This window comes from Rousettus aegyptiacus, unplaced genomic scaffold (genome assembly GCF_014176215.1).
Source record: "Rousettus aegyptiacus isolate mRouAeg1 unplaced genomic scaffold, mRouAeg1.p scaffold_m13_p_14, whole genome shotgun sequence".
NCBI classification, from domain to species: Eukaryota; Metazoa; Chordata; class Mammalia; order Chiroptera; family Pteropodidae; genus Rousettus; species Rousettus aegyptiacus.
The window spans coordinates 53,842,062-53,861,233 of NW_023416289.1; the positions used below are offsets into that span (position 1 = coordinate 53,842,062).

The 19,172-nt window shown below is 45.8% G+C and overlaps 1 protein-coding gene across 1 annotated transcript in view; it reads right to left on the bottom strand.

Annotated features, from left to right (window-relative positions):
* AGBL1 (ATP/GTP binding protein like 1) overlaps positions 1-19,172 on the bottom strand; it is a 350,762-nt gene that overhangs the window by 163,122 nt on the left and 168,468 nt on the right. Inside the window, exon 18 of the mRNA XM_016151651.2 lies at positions 15,688-15,868. Within this exon, the coding sequence (XP_016007137.2) occupies positions 15,688-15,868 (181 nt within the window). The remainder of the gene's footprint in view (positions 1-15,687; positions 15,869-19,172) is intronic.

The following is a 19,172-nucleotide window of genomic DNA, read 5'->3' on the forward strand; positions in this document are numbered from 1 at the left end:
GGCTATCGCTTCCATAGCTGTAGCTCCTTTTTAGATCAGGCCGGCTTCAGAACCGAGTTTTTAGGCACTAGACAATATCTAGGAGTCCCTGTTCAACTTCCATCTCGGCCTGGATTCGATTCCGTTTCCTTGACCAAATGCACGCACTCTCTGAAGGAGTGGACCGCTCACATCACAGAGATGTGTGCAGTCAGGGAAACAGCACACCAGAAGATGGAGGGATCGCCTCTCCGTCCCGGCCTAAGAAAGCCGGGCGGTGGCCTGAGGCTGTGAAGCTGTGGTTAAGGATAGGCACTAAAATTGCTTTTAATGCACTGGATGCAAAAAATACACTCTCTCCATGCTGTCAGTGTTTACTGGCTTAACTATAATTGCAAATTCCATGATAGACAACTAGTTTGCATTTTTAAATCTTAATTTAATGCTTATATAGCACTAGTAACTATGAGGCCACTCATTTAACTCAAAATGGCTTTATGAAGAAGCTACTCTTATTCCATTTTCCAGATGAGGAAAGTAGAACAGGGTGGATGCTGAGGTGTGTCCTTCAGAACACCCTTTTTAGGGCTGAAGAATTCATTCACAGCTGCTGTTGAGAGCTGAGGCTCAAGGCTGAGTATCTCCCCCTAGGGATCACCAAAGTGATCTTCCTGGCCGGAGGCGTGTTCAAAGGACAGCTTCAGTCCACTTGCTTCATTCAGGATAGTAAAAGGCCATCCCGGCTGCAGAGCTCCCTGTAATCACCTGAGGCCTCTGTGAATAACTGCATCACGTGCCTGGTCCAGCTTCCTCCTTTTCCTCAAAGGGGTTATGTCTGAGAAGATGCCCCTATAAACCTCCTGCAGCCAATCTGCATCCGCCTCAGAGTCTGTTCCCCACGTAACCTGATGTAGGGACGTTTCTCGCTCAAGGCCACATGGCGAGTCAGCGGTGGACACAAGCAACGCAGCTCTACAATCCACACCCTCAGCCCCTGGGCTGATGTGCTTCTTTCCATCGGCTTCTGCTACATCTCCATCTCAGTGACACGCCGAGCAGACAGATCACTAACATTCCCGTAGGTCTCCCAGGTGCGCGTCGACAAATGTGGCCCTGTCCCAATGAGTTCAGGGAAAGCCACGTTTTATCCCCTATTGGAGAGGCTCCAGGGATGTTCGTATTTCAGGAGGACTGATGAGATACGCAAGAAAGAAATCTACTTCTATGAAATCCGAAGTATGTTTTCCAACCATAAGTTCCTCTTTTATGAAACAGCTGTGAGCACCGATTTGCTAGTGTCCTTCATCCCTAGGAGGGAAGCGGTCACTTGAAGAGACCTTCAGTCTCCTCCCAAGGGTCTGCTGCCTCCACTCTCTAAACACCGCAGATGTCCAGATGTCCAGCCACTTCTGAGAAGCCACCGCAGACAGGCTGAAGGGTCTCTAACACTGGATTCTTTTCTGTGCAGAACTCTTCGCATTTCAAGTCTTGAGAAAATGCTTAGCTTTGCGTTGCACGCCTCAGTGCCATGAGACTGTGGATAAGATTATAAACGTGTGCATAGATGGCAAATACGTTATCCTTGTATGGAATGGCCATTCTGACAAGGTGAGGATTTAAATACCCACTGACCCTTACTGGACATCCTTTTCCTCTTCTATAGAGAGAAGGTGGGAGGACTGGACGTGTTAAAATGCAAGAGCTCTCCTAACACCAATATTATGGGATCCTATTAACTCCAGATCTCATGTATAATACAGTGGTAAGTGAACAGGTTCTAGAAACACACACACATACACACATACCCACCCACCCACACACACACAAAATTGGGTTCAATAACCCCTCCATACAATTACCTGTGTTCTGTACGACCTTAGACACATATTTTACCTTTAGCTTTAAAATATTACCTTTAGTTTTAAGATATTAGTTTCCTTCTGAGTAAAGTCATATTAATACTCACCACAGAGAGTTGTCGTGAGGATTAAAAGATATAACGCATATAAAATGTTTAGCCTCATCAGGCTCATCTTAAATAATTGATATTTGTCATTTTCTTGCCACCGATCTTGGCTGTGATTGTGGAAATGGAGGTGACAGCCGTGGCCAGGAGAGGAGGTGGTGTCACATCTGTTTAAACTGCGCATTTCTGCTACATTTCACATGTGTGGATGACTAAGGTCCACCAGCCAGCATAAGCTCGAAGACCACATGCCCACGTGACGAGTTCATAAACATGTTTGGAGCCGTGATGATGGTGCTGAAAAATGATGCTCTTATGACAGACCTAATCCGCCTTCTACACCCAACTGTAACTTGGAGAAAATTAAGGAAACCAAACGGTGACTATCATGCTATAGTTAAAAAATATATCACGTGTCAAGACTGAACACAGAGCACACATGATTTAGGTTAAAGAAGAGAAGTGACTCAAATACTGACAGGGCTTGGAAAGATGGCGACTATAAATAAGATAAGTCATAATTAATGAAGAAGAATAACTGTTCCCCATTCCCACTGCAGACCACCCAAGAACAAACAGACATAAATTGCTCTCAGATAAGATTAGATGACTAAGAGAGAAAACATTTTCACGCTAAGAAGCGGTCAGCACCAGCGTGTTTTACTAAGCTATGGGCTGTGTGACCTCTTACTTGGAGATTCACAAATGACAGGGTAAAATACCCATCTCTGTGGATGGTTAAGGGGACAATTACCTACAGTCAGAGGGAAGGATGCCAAATTTTTTTGCAGTTCATAAGCTTTGATGATTATACAACTGAACACACTAAACCCTGCTGTTCCCAGCATAGGGCTGCTGACAAGGAAATTTCTCACGGGGTTTCTTGGGCCAAATTTCCCCTTTAAAGACCCAAAGTATAAGTCAGCTAGGGGTGGGTGTACCCAAAGAACAATAACGAGGCTCTCTAATTACGCACAATCTGCTAAGTGGGGCATCAGCAGAGCAGTAACACTGATGCTAGTAAATTAAATTTTAAAAATCCTGTTGCAATCACTCCCCTGACATGCCCCCTTTCCTTCAGCTCCACTCTCAGTTATTTTTTTATTTATTGTAATTACTTTAGTAATAAGATTTTTCTTGTTATTATATTTATTGCTGTGCAGAGTAACAACAACAACAACAACAACAAAATAATAGTCAAAAAGAGTTATGCTTCTTACTTATCTCCTTGGCCATTATTGGGCCATGGGGAGGGGTGGGGAGCAGGAGAAGCTGTAAATAGAAAAGAAAGTGTTTTCTGCACAGTGAAGATGTATAGGAGCATATTTACAAGAGGGAAGAAGGGCAATGAAGGAATAAAGCTAATAACTCACAAGGTATAGGTGGTTCAGAAATAAACCACCAAGGGAGAAGCGACCTGGCAGTCAGAGCATGGAGGATGGATCCTCAGCACCGAGGTTTATTAGCTGCCTTTGACTTTCCCGGTTACAAACTGTCCTGCGCGCAGAAGGACCCAGAATTGGAGAGCGTAAGACTCAGGTTCCAGGCGGTTCTCCCGCGCCAGCCCTGGCAGTGCAATTCCTCCTGGCTCCTGGTGGGGCGCACTTTCCCGAGAATCCTGGCTTCGGTGGGAGGGTGGACAGTAAGATCCTGACTGAGGCAGGGTGGGCCGCCGAGGCCGGAGGACCCCAGCGGGGGAGACAGATTGCACCAACGACGGGCACTGCTCTTTACAGACCCCCGGAAACAGGAACACGCCTAGAGATGCTGTGATAGACACGGACGCTGAACCATGCGCTGGCTTCTAAAAGGCAGGAAGCCAGGTTTTCGTTCATTCCCACGGGGCAACTAAGTCTATTGAAAGAGTTAAGACTGAGAAGGGAAAAAGGCATTCGATGAATCCCTCCAGTTCCACGTACGTTTTACATAATTTACTCGATCCTATACCCACTCCGTAATTTTTAAATCACAAGGCCAACCAAAGCTTTAGTGAGATAGATATGAAGAAAATATATAATAAGATATATATTAGTTATGTATATTATGGAGATATACTTTATATACACAACAAATGTTATAAACATACATATATATTTATATAAATGTGTATATATACATGCATACATACATACACACACGTGTGTGTATACATATATATACACACGTGTATATATATACGTGTGCGCGCGCGCGCGCAAAGGAAGCCTCCTCACCTTTGACCCTGTCCTTCCCTCTATAGAATTTCTGTCCCGCTGTGGTCCCTGATCCTGGATCTCTTTGAGAAACCGAGAAAGAGTCAGAAAAGAGACTGTTAATTGAGCCTGTTGGCCTTGGCCACTGCGAACAGCTTGGCTTGGTCCACCACCGAAGCCTGCTCTGCGCTTTCACACAGTGCTTAACAGACTCAAAGCACAGAGGCCTTTGATCGGGATGCTAATCATGTAAGCTGCGGTGGTGAGGGCTCGCCAGCCCCTTCATAAGTTGGGGGGTGGGGATGGGGAACAGAGGTGGAGAAGTTAAGTGATTTGTTGAAAGCCACGTGGCTGGAAAGAGGCTAAATCTGGCTGAAGCCCCAGGGGTCTTCTGGTCGCTTGGTGGGAATTCCTTGAAGACCCCCACATGGAAAACAAGAGAGGCAGGGAGAACAAGGAAAAGTAAATTGTTCCTTCTGAGAATTACAGCTCCAAACGCAGAACGGGCTCGCCCTCCCCGCTGACGAAAGCAGAGCCCTGCTGAGAGCAAACAGCGCGAGGAAAAGCACCCCCGGGTGTTGGCAGAGGTCGGGGCTGTGCCTCCTCTTTTCCGGCCTCAGGCTTCCGTGTAGTGTGGGGAACGCGTTCATGTCATGCCCAAGGATTCGCTTTACGAAGACTTCTCAGCGACTGTCGAAAGGAAGTGTGAGGACCACGGACAGCGAGAGAGAGAGGTCGGAAGGGGACACCGAGAAGGAGCAGAGGCTGGGGTACCTCTCGCCCTGCCTGCACCCCATTTCTGCCTCCTGCAGGGGAAGGAACGGGGAAGCACTGGAGTGAAGACAGATGTCGGAAGCTGCCGGGCCAACGAGGGAGCAAAGCATTTAACAAAACAAGCGCCTTTCCCCAAGAGCCTCAGCCCCATCTTGATCAATGATTCTGCAACACTGAATCATTTTTAATTTAATGCTTCTGGGAAGTGAGGGGGGGGGGGAGACGCATCACAGTTGGCAAGAGCTGGGTATTAGCATTTGGCAGCATTTATTATTGCTGTTTATGATGGCATAAATTAGGTTGATGCTGATATAATTAATAACCCTAAATTTAGGAATAATAAATAGTCACATTTATTCGAACTGCCTATCTGAGGACGGCAAATGGAGCGCTCGTGTTCCGTGTTCCTGTCTCCCCCTCCGCATGCAGGCTGCGGTCGGAATGGGGGAGAGCGAGGGCCCCCCAGAACCCTCACTCCAGCACTATTCGTCATTTAACACTATGCAAATGACTTAGCAGCAGGACCTTCGAGTTCCCAGAGCGAGCGATTTTCATTTGGATCAGTAAGACTGAGTGTGTTGCTTTGCCCTTTAGAACCAGGGCCCTCAAATGTTCTCTCAGCCCAGGCCGGTCCTGTGGTGCACAGCGGTCCCCCTTATCCACGGGGACACGTTCTGAGACCCCCTGGGGATGCCTGAAACCACAGATAGGACCCATCCCTGTATAGAATATGCTCTTCCTTGTACACACACATCTATGATAAGGTTTAATTTATCAAGCCAGCGCGGCAAGAGGTTAACAATAATAACTAATAATAAAATAGAACAATTATGACAATGTACTGTAACAAAAGTGGTGTGAATGTGCCCTCCCACCCTCTCAAAATACCTCACTGCCCTGTAGTCGGCTTTCCCATGGTGCTGTGGGTGACAGAGGTACTGTGAGGCAGTGCTACCGACCCTCGGACGGCACGGAATGAGCACTTCACGGCCTCTCGTTGGCATCTCTGACTTTCCTCCTCCACCCTGAGGCCCCAATTACGTGAAATGAGAGTCACGTGGACACAAGCACGGATCCCTGACAGATGATCCAATCACCGCGCCGGCTGCGGCATGGCTAACGGGGAGTTTCTAACGCGTGGAGTCAGGGCAGAGGGATGATTGACGGGCCAGGCCTCACGGAACTTCATCACAGCAGAACCCCAGACAAGGCGGGACAACTGTGTGCACAGAGGTTCGGGCAGGTGCACCAAAGGCCACGTCCTTCGTGGATTTCTATACGTCCTTCCACATCTTGGAAGGAAAACTGAGGATGCCTTGCAAAATCCCTACAGACCACGACTGGAGAACTCCTGACAGACGTTTGCAAGGAAAGAATTCAAGCAGGAAACAGTTACTTCTGCATCTTTGGGGCGGGGGTGGGGGAGGATGTGTATCTGTCTTTCATTTTATAAAGTTGTAACAAACAAACAAACAAAAAACCCCTGTGAGATCAAAAGATTCCTATCAATGTTCCCTTGCTGTGTCTTGGAAAATGGAGTGAGCAGTCCATTCTTTTTTTTTTTTTTTCCAGTGAGGGCAGGAGGTGAATGGAGAAAATTACAGTCCCTCAGATCAAATTATCCCTTCTAAAGCAGAATAACATATTTCCCCATTTCAGTAAAGCCAAGAGATCAAAGACCCTTTGCTCACACCCCACCCAAAGATTCCCTCAACACAGACACACGCAAACAGGGCAGAAACAGACCCAACTGACATTTCTATCCAAGCAGCCAACCTCTGCTCCATGTCCAAATTCTTTAAAAAAATTTTTTCTAAAAACAAATAAAGGAAAAAAATATCCCTCTGCTGATAACTCTGGTCTGTTCCAAACAGCACAAAATAGCAAAAACAATTTATATTGTAGAAGAATATGACTGCGAGGTTAAATTCCTACGTCGGCTCCGAGGAAGAGCAGCCGAGTTCAGTACAGAAGGGACAGGCGGTTGGTACAGGCTAAGCTCTAATTGCGAAGACATATAATCTCTGGCTAGCAGACATTCCACAGGGACACTCCGCAGGGGCATGTGGATTCCCCCGGCCTTGCTGAAAGGAGGATCTGGAGCTGAAATAAGAGCTCAAAAAGAGTATAACTCTCATATCATGTCATGTCATGTCATCACGACCAGGACCATCTTTTCTGCAGACAATACCGATGTGACCGCTCAGCCTCCCAGAGGCCACACAGCATGTGAGACTTTCTCCTGATGGGCTTTTCAGCTTGTGATTTGCTAAGCCTTCTGAGAGGGGAACACAGCGCCTTGCTGAGGGAGGGAGGGAGGAATGGAGGGAGCGAGTGACAGAGAGACAGAGACAGTGCGACGGAGAGAGATCACAGGAGGCTAAGCAGCTGACAGCTAGTCTGCCTCTGCTTTCACTGGTCCCCCCCGGTTTTTCCTGTCTCTCCTTAGCTGCCCCCTACCAAGGACCCCTGGTCCACTGCTCTTGCTTTGCAGGGCACCGTGCAGAACTCATGCCCAGAGGCATTGAGAAGATCAGTGCTTCGAAGCCAAGCATGGACAGAGACTGGAGAGAGAATCACTCCTCCGCAGGACCCAGCAGGCGCCCTACGGGCAGAAATCCTCCAGCTTGGAACTATCTGGAGGCCCCATACTCATTAAGCCCTGGCCTGTTGGAAACTGCCCGGACATTAAAACCAGGCTCTCTGATATGTCCCAGGGCATTGTGTAAAGACAGCCAATGGTGACTAAAAGAAGTAAGTGGAGGATGCTAAGGGAGGATGATGCCCACAGGGCCAACGAAAATCGCACCTTAAATGGACAGAATGCGAATATTCCCTTCCAGTCTAACCTGTAGCAAAATACTATGAGTGGTACCCCAACACTCGAGCACTGATATTTAACTGCACATGCATCCAACAGGTCATGTCTCACAGAGATGGCTCGAAGCTGTTTGAAGTCCTGGCCCTGGTCTGGAATGACCCAACTGGAGCAACACAGGTCAGACCTAACAGACATGTATTTGGCTTTCAACAACTTCTCGAGTTCCACGCTCAGACCATTTGAGAGGGGCCCCTCAAGGATGGCTGCTCGGTAGCTCTGACGCAGCCGGTGAGAACAGCCACCAGCCAGGCAAACCTGAGTTTCATTCCTGACTCCAGCATGCCGGAAGTAGGGCCGGCCTTGCCTCTGTCTCCCCATCTTTTTCCTCAGTTTTATTTTTTTTTCCATCTGCAAAATGGGAGTAAAATTATTACTTTTTTCATAGCTATAAAATATTAAAATTATATTTCCATCCTATTGGAGTAACACAAAAAAAAATTAGAAGATCAATCATTTGCAGCGTTAGGTAGTATTGGGGCCAGGCATTTTCATGCATCACGGGTAGGAAGGCACATCTGCATATTTTCTAAATAATCTGGAAATAACAAGTATCAGATATAAAATACACATAACATTTGACTCAACAGATTACTTGTGAAAATTTACCTTAAGGAACTGACTGGAGAAATTCACTAAGAATATTCTATTCATCTGTCTATTGTTTATAATAAAGAATTGTTTAAATTACATATGGGCCATCAATATTATGACATTGCTATTTTAAAAACTGATAATGCCTTTTGTATTCTTTGCCATACGAAGATGTTGTAAGTTTTATAAATGACACTACAAAATATATTACCTCGCAAAAGTTAAAATAGATATATATAGACAGAAATACATTTAAAGAAGTAGCTGAGATGCATGAAACTGTCGATTTACAAACATAAGGCTAACGGATCTTCTCTGACTTGCTCTGGTATTTATCTCCAGGCAGCCTGATTCGGAAAAGGCCTCCACGTTACAAAATTCTGGAGGCGCTCTGTCATTACTACGGATTATAATGTGGGTGACCCCCCTGGGAAATGCAAAGTAGTAGCCCTGAACGTGGGTGCTTTTTACTTCCTTCTTTATGCTTTCTCTTTACACTGGAATTTTCTGCAACAATGATGTATCATTTTCTCCCATGGGAAATAAGAAGAGTATTTTATTTACTGAAAGCGAAGAAGTCACATATACGAAGTCATAAGCCCAATGCTAGTGTGTGTCGGACACTCAATAAATGGATGCTTTGTGTTTGGTTCTCCCCCGTTAGCTGCCTCTGAGCTCTGAAAGTTACAACGCTCGGGCTCCCTGACCAGTTGGCTTCTTGGTGCGCTCTGCCAACGAGAGGCACTGGAGGGGGACAGGAAGGCAGGGGGCGGGGGAGAAAGGACCCCTCTCTGTTTTCCAGTTCCAGCGAATGAGACTACAGCAGCAGCGGGCAGTGGTCTCAACCCGTGTCCTGAGACGCACAGCCCCAGGTCTGCCACATCCCCTCCCACGCGCCAGCAGCAGCAGGAGGGGTGCGTCCCCCTGCTTTGTGGGTACGGCCCACTCTCCACGCTCCTTCGGCCTCGCGGCTGCGCCCTCTGGTCTGCTGAAGCCCTTCATGTCAGTCCCCCTTCTCGGAGTTCCAAACACCAGCCCCGGGAGCCGCCAGCCCCAGGGCCTGGGAGCCCCGCCTCTTCCCTCTGCTCCCCCATCCCCACAGGTGGCACCCCACTCTGTGGTTATTAATCTCCTGGTGTCTTTCACATCAGCTTTTTGAACTGTCAGATTTCTGCCACCTGTACGAACCAAATCTCCTCTCTTGAAACACCTGTTATCGTGACTCTATCATGCATCATTTTGATAAGGAGAACCCAATAAAGCCATTTTACTTTTTTAAGTGTCCCAATCTTACTGAGCACGACTCTTAAATCATATTAGCTGTCGCACTTATTATTCACTGACCCCTTAGGGATGTCTCTAAGTGTGGCTCACACTTTTTCTTTCATCCATGTCAGGCACAGACATGTCCCTTAAATCTCAACAGCACAGCCGAGACTTCAAGACAGAGGGCTTCTTAACACTCCACTAAAGAGGAAATGATATAATGGGAGATAACTACTCAAAGAAAATTTAAAACTGATTATTGGCATAGCTATCCTCGTTCTCAAGTGGCCACTTAAGGGACTGCCTCTCTGGCCTCTGACACGTGGCAGAAGCCACATTTCCTCTGTGCCCTAGAGGGACTTTCTGGTTAGATGGGAGTTTCTCCAATTTTCAGTCACCTTTTCTCATTCCAGCTCTGCTTCTTTCCCGGATGACTCATGATGGGAATAACCGATCCCTCCAGTGACCGCACTGTCCCTTACTCATGGGGAAGTCTTTGTGGACATGACCCAAAGGCAAGCCCACCGCCATGATCTGAAGACCAAGAGACACAAACCCTTGGGTGACTCGCACGGTGGCATGTCAGCAAGACGCAGCCCAAGCAACCGATAATGTTGAATTTCTCACCAGACTGTTGTTTGGGAGATCAGAGAGTACCTTCCATTCTTACTTGTGCGATGTTTTAAAATAAAATTACATACCTAATAGGGTCAACTTTCTAAAAAAACATAACTGATCTGGGAAACCTAAAAGTCTGAGAACTCCTGCTACATGTGATTGCATTAAAGAGATCTGAAACACATGAAAAAGTTAGAGCTGAGGCCACGTCAGAAGGAAGCCCTGAACATATTGAAACAGAAGGAATGAGGCACAGTCCAGCCCAAAGGCAAACTGAGCTCATCGGGAATACTCATAAGCCCTTGGGAATCCTAAAGAGTTAGTTGAGTGAAAACATACTAAAGAACGGGCATTGGACTGGGAGCCCTGGGGGGGGGGGCGCATATTCAGAGTCAGCTGGTGCTGTATACAGCCAAACCCCGGCAGCAGTGGGAAAGGATGGATTCTCCAGTGGAGAGAGCTTGCAGGGCAAGGTAAAACATTGGGACGCAAGCCAAGCGGGGAATTCAGACTCCATGGAGGGGAACAGAGGATGAACACACTTAGTTGTACCTGGACAAAAGTGCAGAAGGTTGGCAAAGCTGTGCCTTGGTTCATCCCCGGCACAGAGGATATGAGAGTTGGGGCCAACGAGGCTACCTGCAGAGACCAGCTGCAGGTAGGGCTGAGGCTCAGCTTGTATCTCCACCCAAGGGTCGAAAAGAGCACAGAGACTAGGATGAGCAGGAGCTCTGGAGTTACAGGGCGTGGGTTCAGACCCCCGCTCCCTCAGACCTGAGCGATGTAGCCTCGGGCGTGGGTGTGTGTGGGTGTGTCTGAGCGCTTTCATTACCTAGACAACGTCTCACGCCATTGCTTCCTTGAACTAGCTCTTTCCTCTTGGACAAATCATTTGACCTCTTTAGTCTCAGTTTCCTTATCATTTGGAGGATTGGGACTAAGTAACATACAAGAAACCTCCCGGCTAGAACATTTTAAGGTTCTCTTATAGCAATGCCCTTAAATCTCCATAGAAAAGTAGTATAGGACAGACAGAAGTTCTAGTCCTGGCTCTGTATCACCAGCTGCTGGAAAATACATTCACATTTCACCCCTGGGTGCCCAAGTTTCCTTACCTAGAACTTGGATAGAAGACCTACAATTGGGGGACTGTAGTTACTGTTAAGTAAGAAAACAGACATAAAAGAACTCTGTTCCTTCTTGTCCCATAAAAGGTGCTGAATGCATTTTTTTTTTAGATAAAGTCCGTGAGTGCTCTTTTGAAGTGCAGTAAAGTCTTCACAATCCACAGTGGATTAAGACCATTGGCGCTAATTTTACATGATCCCAAAGAGTTGAAATTGTCAAGGTTTTTCGTCTGATTCTTAGCTTCCTGTTTCCCCTCGAGCATTCAGCTATTACTTCTTAAGCCCTTGCTGTGTATATGCTCTTTGCTCTTCATTTTCATTCCACAATGGCCTTAGAAGAAGACGATCAAGTTTGTAGAGTTGTGTGGATACTAAAAAAAATTAACATACTTCAACTCTCCCGTGAACAAAATGTTGTGCTGCGTGCTGCTTTTATAAAAGTAACTTTTTCGCTACTATCCAATCAACGACCAAAGTCCAAAGTTTGGGAATCGTGCTAGATTCCTCCCTCTCCCTCACTCACATGCCCTCTCTACCTTTTTAAGCAGTTCTGGAATAAGCCGCCTTCTCCCTACTCCTCCTTTGTTGACGCCTTGCTCAGTTTCATTCCACGCTGGAAAGAGTCATGAGCCCAATGACCCCTGAGCGGTTTCTCCTGGATACCTTAGAATTCAGTCCAGTGTAATACAAACTACCCGGCTCGCAAGATAGCAGGCTGTTTCTTTTGGAAACCGTCTCTGTATTTTGTTTCCCTCTTATAGATGTGTGTTGCTAAGAGATCTTTGGCTTGGCAAGACCACTGTATTTTTTGCTAGGAAATCCTGGCTTTGTCTCCGTGATCGCTATTCCCAAAACATCCCAGCCAACCTCAGAGGGTCCACTGCCATCACCAGAAAAGGAAACTACTCTGCTTTGACACATTCTTGCAAATTCCACGGTGGCCCATGATTACTTGTGAAAGAAGAGAACAGTCAGTTAGGTTAAGGGACCATTTCAAATGTAGGCTCCATAATCTTCTTGCAAAGATTGTCTCTTTGCTGGTCAGACCACATACAGGGCGGTTCTGTCACCCCAATATTCATGCCAGCATAAGTGACAACAGCCCAGATATGGAAGCAACCTAAATGCCCATCGACAGATGATTGGATAAAGAAGTTATGGTTCATAGATACAATGGAATATCACTCAGCCTTTGGAAAAATGAAATCCTACCATTTGCAACAACATGGATGGACCTGGAGGTTATTATGCTGTGTGAAATGAGTCAGATAGAGATAGATAAATACCACATGATTTCACTTATATGCAGAACCTAAGGTACAAAAAGAACAAACTAATCAACAACGGACTCAAATATAGAGGACAATCTGGTGATGGACAGAGGGGAGGGGCATTGGGGGGCTGGGAGAATGGGGTGAAGGGTGAAAGAAGTACAAGTTAGTAGTTGATAGATGGCCACGGGGATGGGAAGCACGGCATGGGGAATGCAGTCAGCATTAATGTAACGGCTAGGTGGAAAACCAGAGGAGAGAAGGAGCAATTAGGGGGATCATTTTATAAACTATATAAATGTCTAACCAATGCACTGTATGCTTGAAACTAATAATAAGATAAAATTTAAAAAAGAATTCTATTAATAGGAATGATTCCAGAGAAAATCAATGAAGTTTTGATATGATAAACAACGCATAAGCAATGTTCGGGTGAACTGCATCAGATAGGGCAGGTAAGTCAGGTGAGGGGACGATTGGATCTTAGCCATGGGGTCCCCCAAAGGAAGACTGCCTAAAATGTGTGAAGCTCACGGGACAAAAATTGAAACACAGAAAAGCACTAATCTACCTAATTGCGCACAGCAGAATGGAAGTCAGAGAAAGGGTTTAAGGGGAAGTTAGATAAAACCATACATCAGGGAGGTTCTAAGAGGTCATGAGTTGGGACTTTTAAGCCCTTTTATTGTGAAATGCTTTGAGTCCACGGACATCTCACATCTTTTGAAAACAATGTGCTATATAACCTGTGGGTTTCCTATTGGTAGAAAAGCGCTATGATTCCCAAGTCCCTTTCACCTGAAACGGCTTGGTGATCTTGACCTTCTAGCATGAAAGCTGCTGTGTAAATAGAGTCATTTTAGCCGTAATAACGAATGGTAATGATGACAAGTGGCAGTGTCACTGTGAAGAAGCTGGCCTGCCATCAGGGAGACCAAAGCAGCCAGCTGTGGGCTGGAAATAACGTGTGTCCGGGCCAGGAGGGTGCCTGGGGCCTGAGACCACATTCGCCTTTCCACCAAAGACCCAGATCGGGCCCCCGACTTGGAGGTGTGAGCATCTGAGAAGGAAGAAAGGATACCCTTATCCCCGAGCTCGAATGCTGCCTCAGGCCCATGAGACCATTCCCTAGACGAGTCAATAGGCTGCATAGTATCTTCTTCTTTCAACAGAAGATGGTGATAGTCAGGGGACGAGCCGGAACTCCCAACTAGAGTGACAGCTCTAAGCCCCATTCTCCACCGGCCCCTAGACAATTCCACAGAAGGAGAAACTGCAGAGAAGACCCAACTTGAAGAAGAAGATGTCGAGATGCCCTACTTCGCTGCTGCGTTTCATCCGTCTCAGCTGAGAAAGCGTGCCAGTGACATCCTTGGCCCCTCAAGCAGCAGGGAGCTAGCCATTCACTGACATCCTCATCTTGTGAGCTAGAGGAAGGAGCGCATGGCAGGAGCCAGCTGCTGAGCGCTCTGGGACCCGGAGAGGACGCTGCCTGAGATTTAAGACGCCTAATTGCTGCCAGACGCCTGACTGATGCTCCCTCCTAAAGGGCCTGGCCTCCCACTCCTCGCAGGTGTCCGAAGACTGGTCACCAGAGGCAAAGAGGAAGGATGCTGCTCTCTGCCCACAAAACTCCTCCACCAAAACCAATGAGTCCAGGAGCTACCAAACCAGGAACCTTGTTGGGAACACGTAAATGTCTTACTTACCTTCGCTCCTTCTACCGAAATTTTATTTTTATGGTTGATAGCTTTCACTTGCTTGTATTTTGCATAGTTTAACATATTTTATCATTTGGAATTTATTCTGATCCTCCTTTTATATACTGACATCTTTATATTTTTAACCTTTAACTCATCAATATTCTTTTTTGTGCTTATTCTTTGAAGCTAGTCTATTCTCAAATGTTTAGCATTTAGTTTCTTCTTAAAAGATTAATTACTGTTTATCTTTCTTAAAACATCCTCAATTATTTTAAGTCATTTTAATTTTACCTTTTTGAAATTTACTTTTTTAATGTCTCTTTATAAGTCTTATCTTCTGATTAACCTTTTTAATACTGCTCTATTTTCTCTACCCTGGTGCTTTAGTTTCTTTACTATTGATATTAAAAATTGTAGGTCCCTTTTTTGCTTTTAGCTTTTGAAATTATTTTTTCTTTGAAATTATAATTATCTTGTCTTCTGTTCATTCCTACAGTGAGAAGAATCATCCATTCACCAGAGGAAGGAGGCTGAGCCTCTTTACACAAAGTCTGAGTCAGGTATGTGTGAATGTCAACCCCGCCTCCCCTATCTACTGGCCGTGAACTTGGGGACCTTTCCTGACAGCTGCTCATAAAGTCTGAAAACGCTGACTCCTTCTAAAAGACCTTCAGACACTGAAACGCACCGTCCTCCTTACGCATCCTGCAGGCATTCAGGGGCTGGATGAAGAGAAGCACGGCCCAACCTTCTCTCCTCCAGCCAACTATTTTTTGGTCATTTCACATCGACCATTCCACAGCCATCCGTCAAATATTACAACCATTCCATTTAGATAAGGGGACACCATTTTGATAGCTGTATCCAAAATCCCATCAAAGAGAACCAAGAATAAACATTTCTCTGCAGTAAACGTTAAGAGGTAAATAAAACCGTTGGTCTTAACTGTGAGAAAATCATTTCAAGCCCAAATTTGACCACCGACCTACCATGTGACCTGGGCAAGTCATGTGATTACCCTGGACACCAATTTCTCCTTTTTCAAAGGAGAGTGTTGAATTAGATTATGTCTAAGTAACCTCTCATAGTACATGCCGATGAATCTATATCTTTCTATTCAAAAACCTATGAGACTGACATCAATGTGTATAAAGAATACATTGCGATTTGTACCAGGTACCGAAAGCCCAAGAGAATTCATTCCTATTCCTGCCAGAGTACCAAGACCACCAGGACCTATGCAATCGTTGCCACTGGGCAAAACAAGAATCTGTTACCATGGTAACATGATTGGGGGAGGGGCCAGGTGCCCAACGTACTTGCCATTGATGACACCATCTGGGTTGAGCATGGGGATGATCTTGAAAATGAAGTTCTCTCTCAAGAGCCTGGCCACAGGGTCCTCGCTGACCAGAAACTCCAAGGTCCCCTTCATCACCCAGCTGGCATTGCTCTCCCCTGGGTGAACGCGGGCCGTCATCACCTGGTACGGACGCTGCCCTGTAGACAAGGACAAAGGAACGTGAAACCTAAATCTCCACCCGGGAAATCTCCAGGGGGCCACCTGGAGAAGAACGCCGGACCATTGTGAGGTCTGGAAGAGGCTGATTGTTGCTGACAGATATCTGACATACATTTATTCATGCTCCACCTGCCCCTACGGTCTGCAAGACTCAAGAGTACAAAGTTAAAAGCCCAAGGCCATTATGAAAAGCATACATCCTTAGAGGCATAAAATAAGCCAAGAAGCAGGTTTTAATAAGACCACCGGAAAAAAATAAGATGAACTCTCTAGAGTCTAATAACAGGAAGCCTAATGTCACAGATATGGGATTGATTCTTATCTTCATTGAGACAAATGACTTAAGTTCTCTGAGACCCTTTCATCATCTATAAAATGAGGACAATCCTACTGACCTCGTGGGGTTGTTATAAAGACAAAAAGATGCAAATGAAAAGCACTGGGCACATTGCTTGCCATTCAGTCCACGTTAATCCCTTCCCTTGTCAATTCTACAGCCTGTGGCTAGAATGATCCCTCTCCTCAGTGCAGATGAGTGTCAAGTGCACAACACGTGTTGGGAACTTGTGACTGTAAGGCTCTGAACCCAGTCCTCGAGAGAGACGTGACGACAGAGTGAAGTTCGATCTTAAAGCCATGACGCCTTCTCCAATTTGCGAAGGGGATCAGGAAAACTCTCTGCCCCGACCACGGGGAGTGCGTGAGCCTCGACAGACCTTACAGAGACCGGGCCAGTGAGAGAAAGATAGGCAGCCGCCCTTCCTTCGTCGACGGAGGACGTCGGGAGCATCGCAGTGCCGAGATGCATTCCGAGACCATCTCCGGGCTCGGGTGGAAAACGTGTTTTGATTGATTAGTGCCGTGTGTCTCCCCCTCCGCACACACTTGGGGAAGTTGGCGGGGCGGGGGGGTGATGAAGACATGAGGCATTGCGGCAGCCATCACCACGCCTGCTTTACGCCCTTGTCTGATTCTGAGGGGATGCGTTTTTTGTTCTGACTCTCTTTTCCTTTTGTATCCTCACCCAATTCTTTATCACTTCTAAACCCACTCCTATGACAAGAAAGAAGTATTTGCCAAGCATAAGTACTCTAGTCATTTTAAACAGCATAAACCAGTCCTTTCTTTCCATTTCATGTAAATCGCTATGAGTCAAATATGGCTTTTTCTTCCCTAAACAACAGCCTTTTTTGAGGAAACGAACTGTGCTTCTAATTCTGTGTAAAGAAAAAGAACACTGAATAACTCTTAGTGAGAGATCTAAAGAACAGGTAATAGAAGATACAAAGAAATAAACTTTTAAATCATGTTGCTAAATTATGTTACTATTATGAAGGCAAAAAAAAAAAAACCTCTGTCGACAGCCACTGAGACCTGAGTGTGTTTAGATCAGCGCATTTTTTACTGATTATGTTGAAAGCAGGTCACTTCAGCCCCGTGTAGGTTATTTGTATATTGAAGATAATATTCTCCTTAAGCATGTGTCTTGAGCATGTTCCAGGAAGTGCAGGAGGCACTGCGTAGAAACAGTTGAATAAATTACAGTTCTTGTTCTGTGAGCGGCCAAAGCATTTGCCACGAACGATGAACATGCAACCAAATCATGACAAGTGAGCCAGCGGGGGTGTATGTAAAGCGTGAGAGAGGTCGAGACATTTCAGAGATGTGGTCTGTGGGCCGGGTCTTGCAGAGCAAGCATCATCGAACCAGAGAGAGAAAGTGAGAAAGGGCTTCCTAGGCAAAGAAAAAGATACACACAGAGAACATAGAGGAGCAAATGTGGGCGCATTCGAGGAAGAGACGCGCGGCTGAGGCAAAGGGCGGAGGAAAGCGGAACGTGGATGTAGAAAGCCAGGCTGGCGTCAAACCGGTCAGATCCCTCCGCATGGCATTTTCTCCTGCAGATTCGAAGCTGTCAGCCATGAAATCAGCATCTCACCCGCATGACGTGACCCGCGATGGGGTCTACTGAAGAATTATCAGTTACTGTGCTTATAAAATATATGTATGCGTATATCATACAGACATACAGTAGTCTCCCCTTAGCCACCATTTCGCTGTCCACAGTTGAGATACCAGTGGTAAACTGTGGTCCAAAAATGCTAAATGGAAAATCTCGGAAATCAACAATTTATATGCTTCGCGTTGCATGCCATTCTGGGTATGGCAATGAAATCTCAAGCTGTCCCACTTCATCCTGCCTGAGACGTGAATCATTCCTTTTTTTTTCCCAGCATATCCACACTCTTACACGCTCCCTGCCTGTTGGTCACTTAGTAACCATCCTGGTGATCAGATCGACTGCCACAGTATCACAGTCACATTCATATAACTTTTGATATATATGTTGCTATAATCGTTCTATGTTATTATTAGTGATTGTTGTTAATGTCTTACTATACCTGATTTAGAAAGTATGTTTTATTATAGGTATGTATGCATGTTTAGGGAAAAAAACCATAGTATATCCCTTGCTTCAGGCATCCATGGGGGTCTTAGAATGTATCCCCTATATATACAGGGGCACTACTACTACTACTACACACACACACACACACACACACACACACACACGCACACGTTCATAGTCATCCTCACAATAACGTGACCTTGAATGGTTCGGCTGTGTATTCTGGATTGGGAAGAAAAGAGTGAAAGAGTGAGAATATCTGATACGGGTTTTCCAAAAAAGGACCACTGAGAACTGCTGCTTTCTTTAAGAAAGAGAGAGTCAGCGATGGTTTTTCAGCACAAGAAAGACATGCCAAAAACCGGGCTTCAGAAAAATACTCTGGCATTATTTATTGTACCTAACGCACTTGTTTAATCAGAGACAGTGTGGGCTACTACAGCAGAGGACAACTTTTAGAACCCTATTTCCAGAGTTCAAATTCCAACCCCACCATTTTCTAATTGAGATGAGTTCTCCACATTTCTGAAGAAACCGAAGATGGGGTTGGGAGTTCTGCGTGTAAGGCAAATGATGTGCTCGCTGAACTTTCTAAACAAGCATATTAAAGGGCTGGGGGAGGAGATACACAGTCAGCTCGCTTAGCGCGGGTGAAGTTAAGTAAAGGTCAACCTCCCCTCTATGTCATTTGCTGGCAATCACGGTTCGCTCCTGCCGCAGCAAGCTGTACCGGCACTCCAATAAAGAGCTTGTTGAGACATAAAGAGGCTTGATGAATTTGTACCCAATCAGTAGCCTATTTTCAGTTCTATAATTCTGTATCGCTCACTTTGTGGTGTTTGAACTCTGTTCATTTACAGCGTATTGAACAA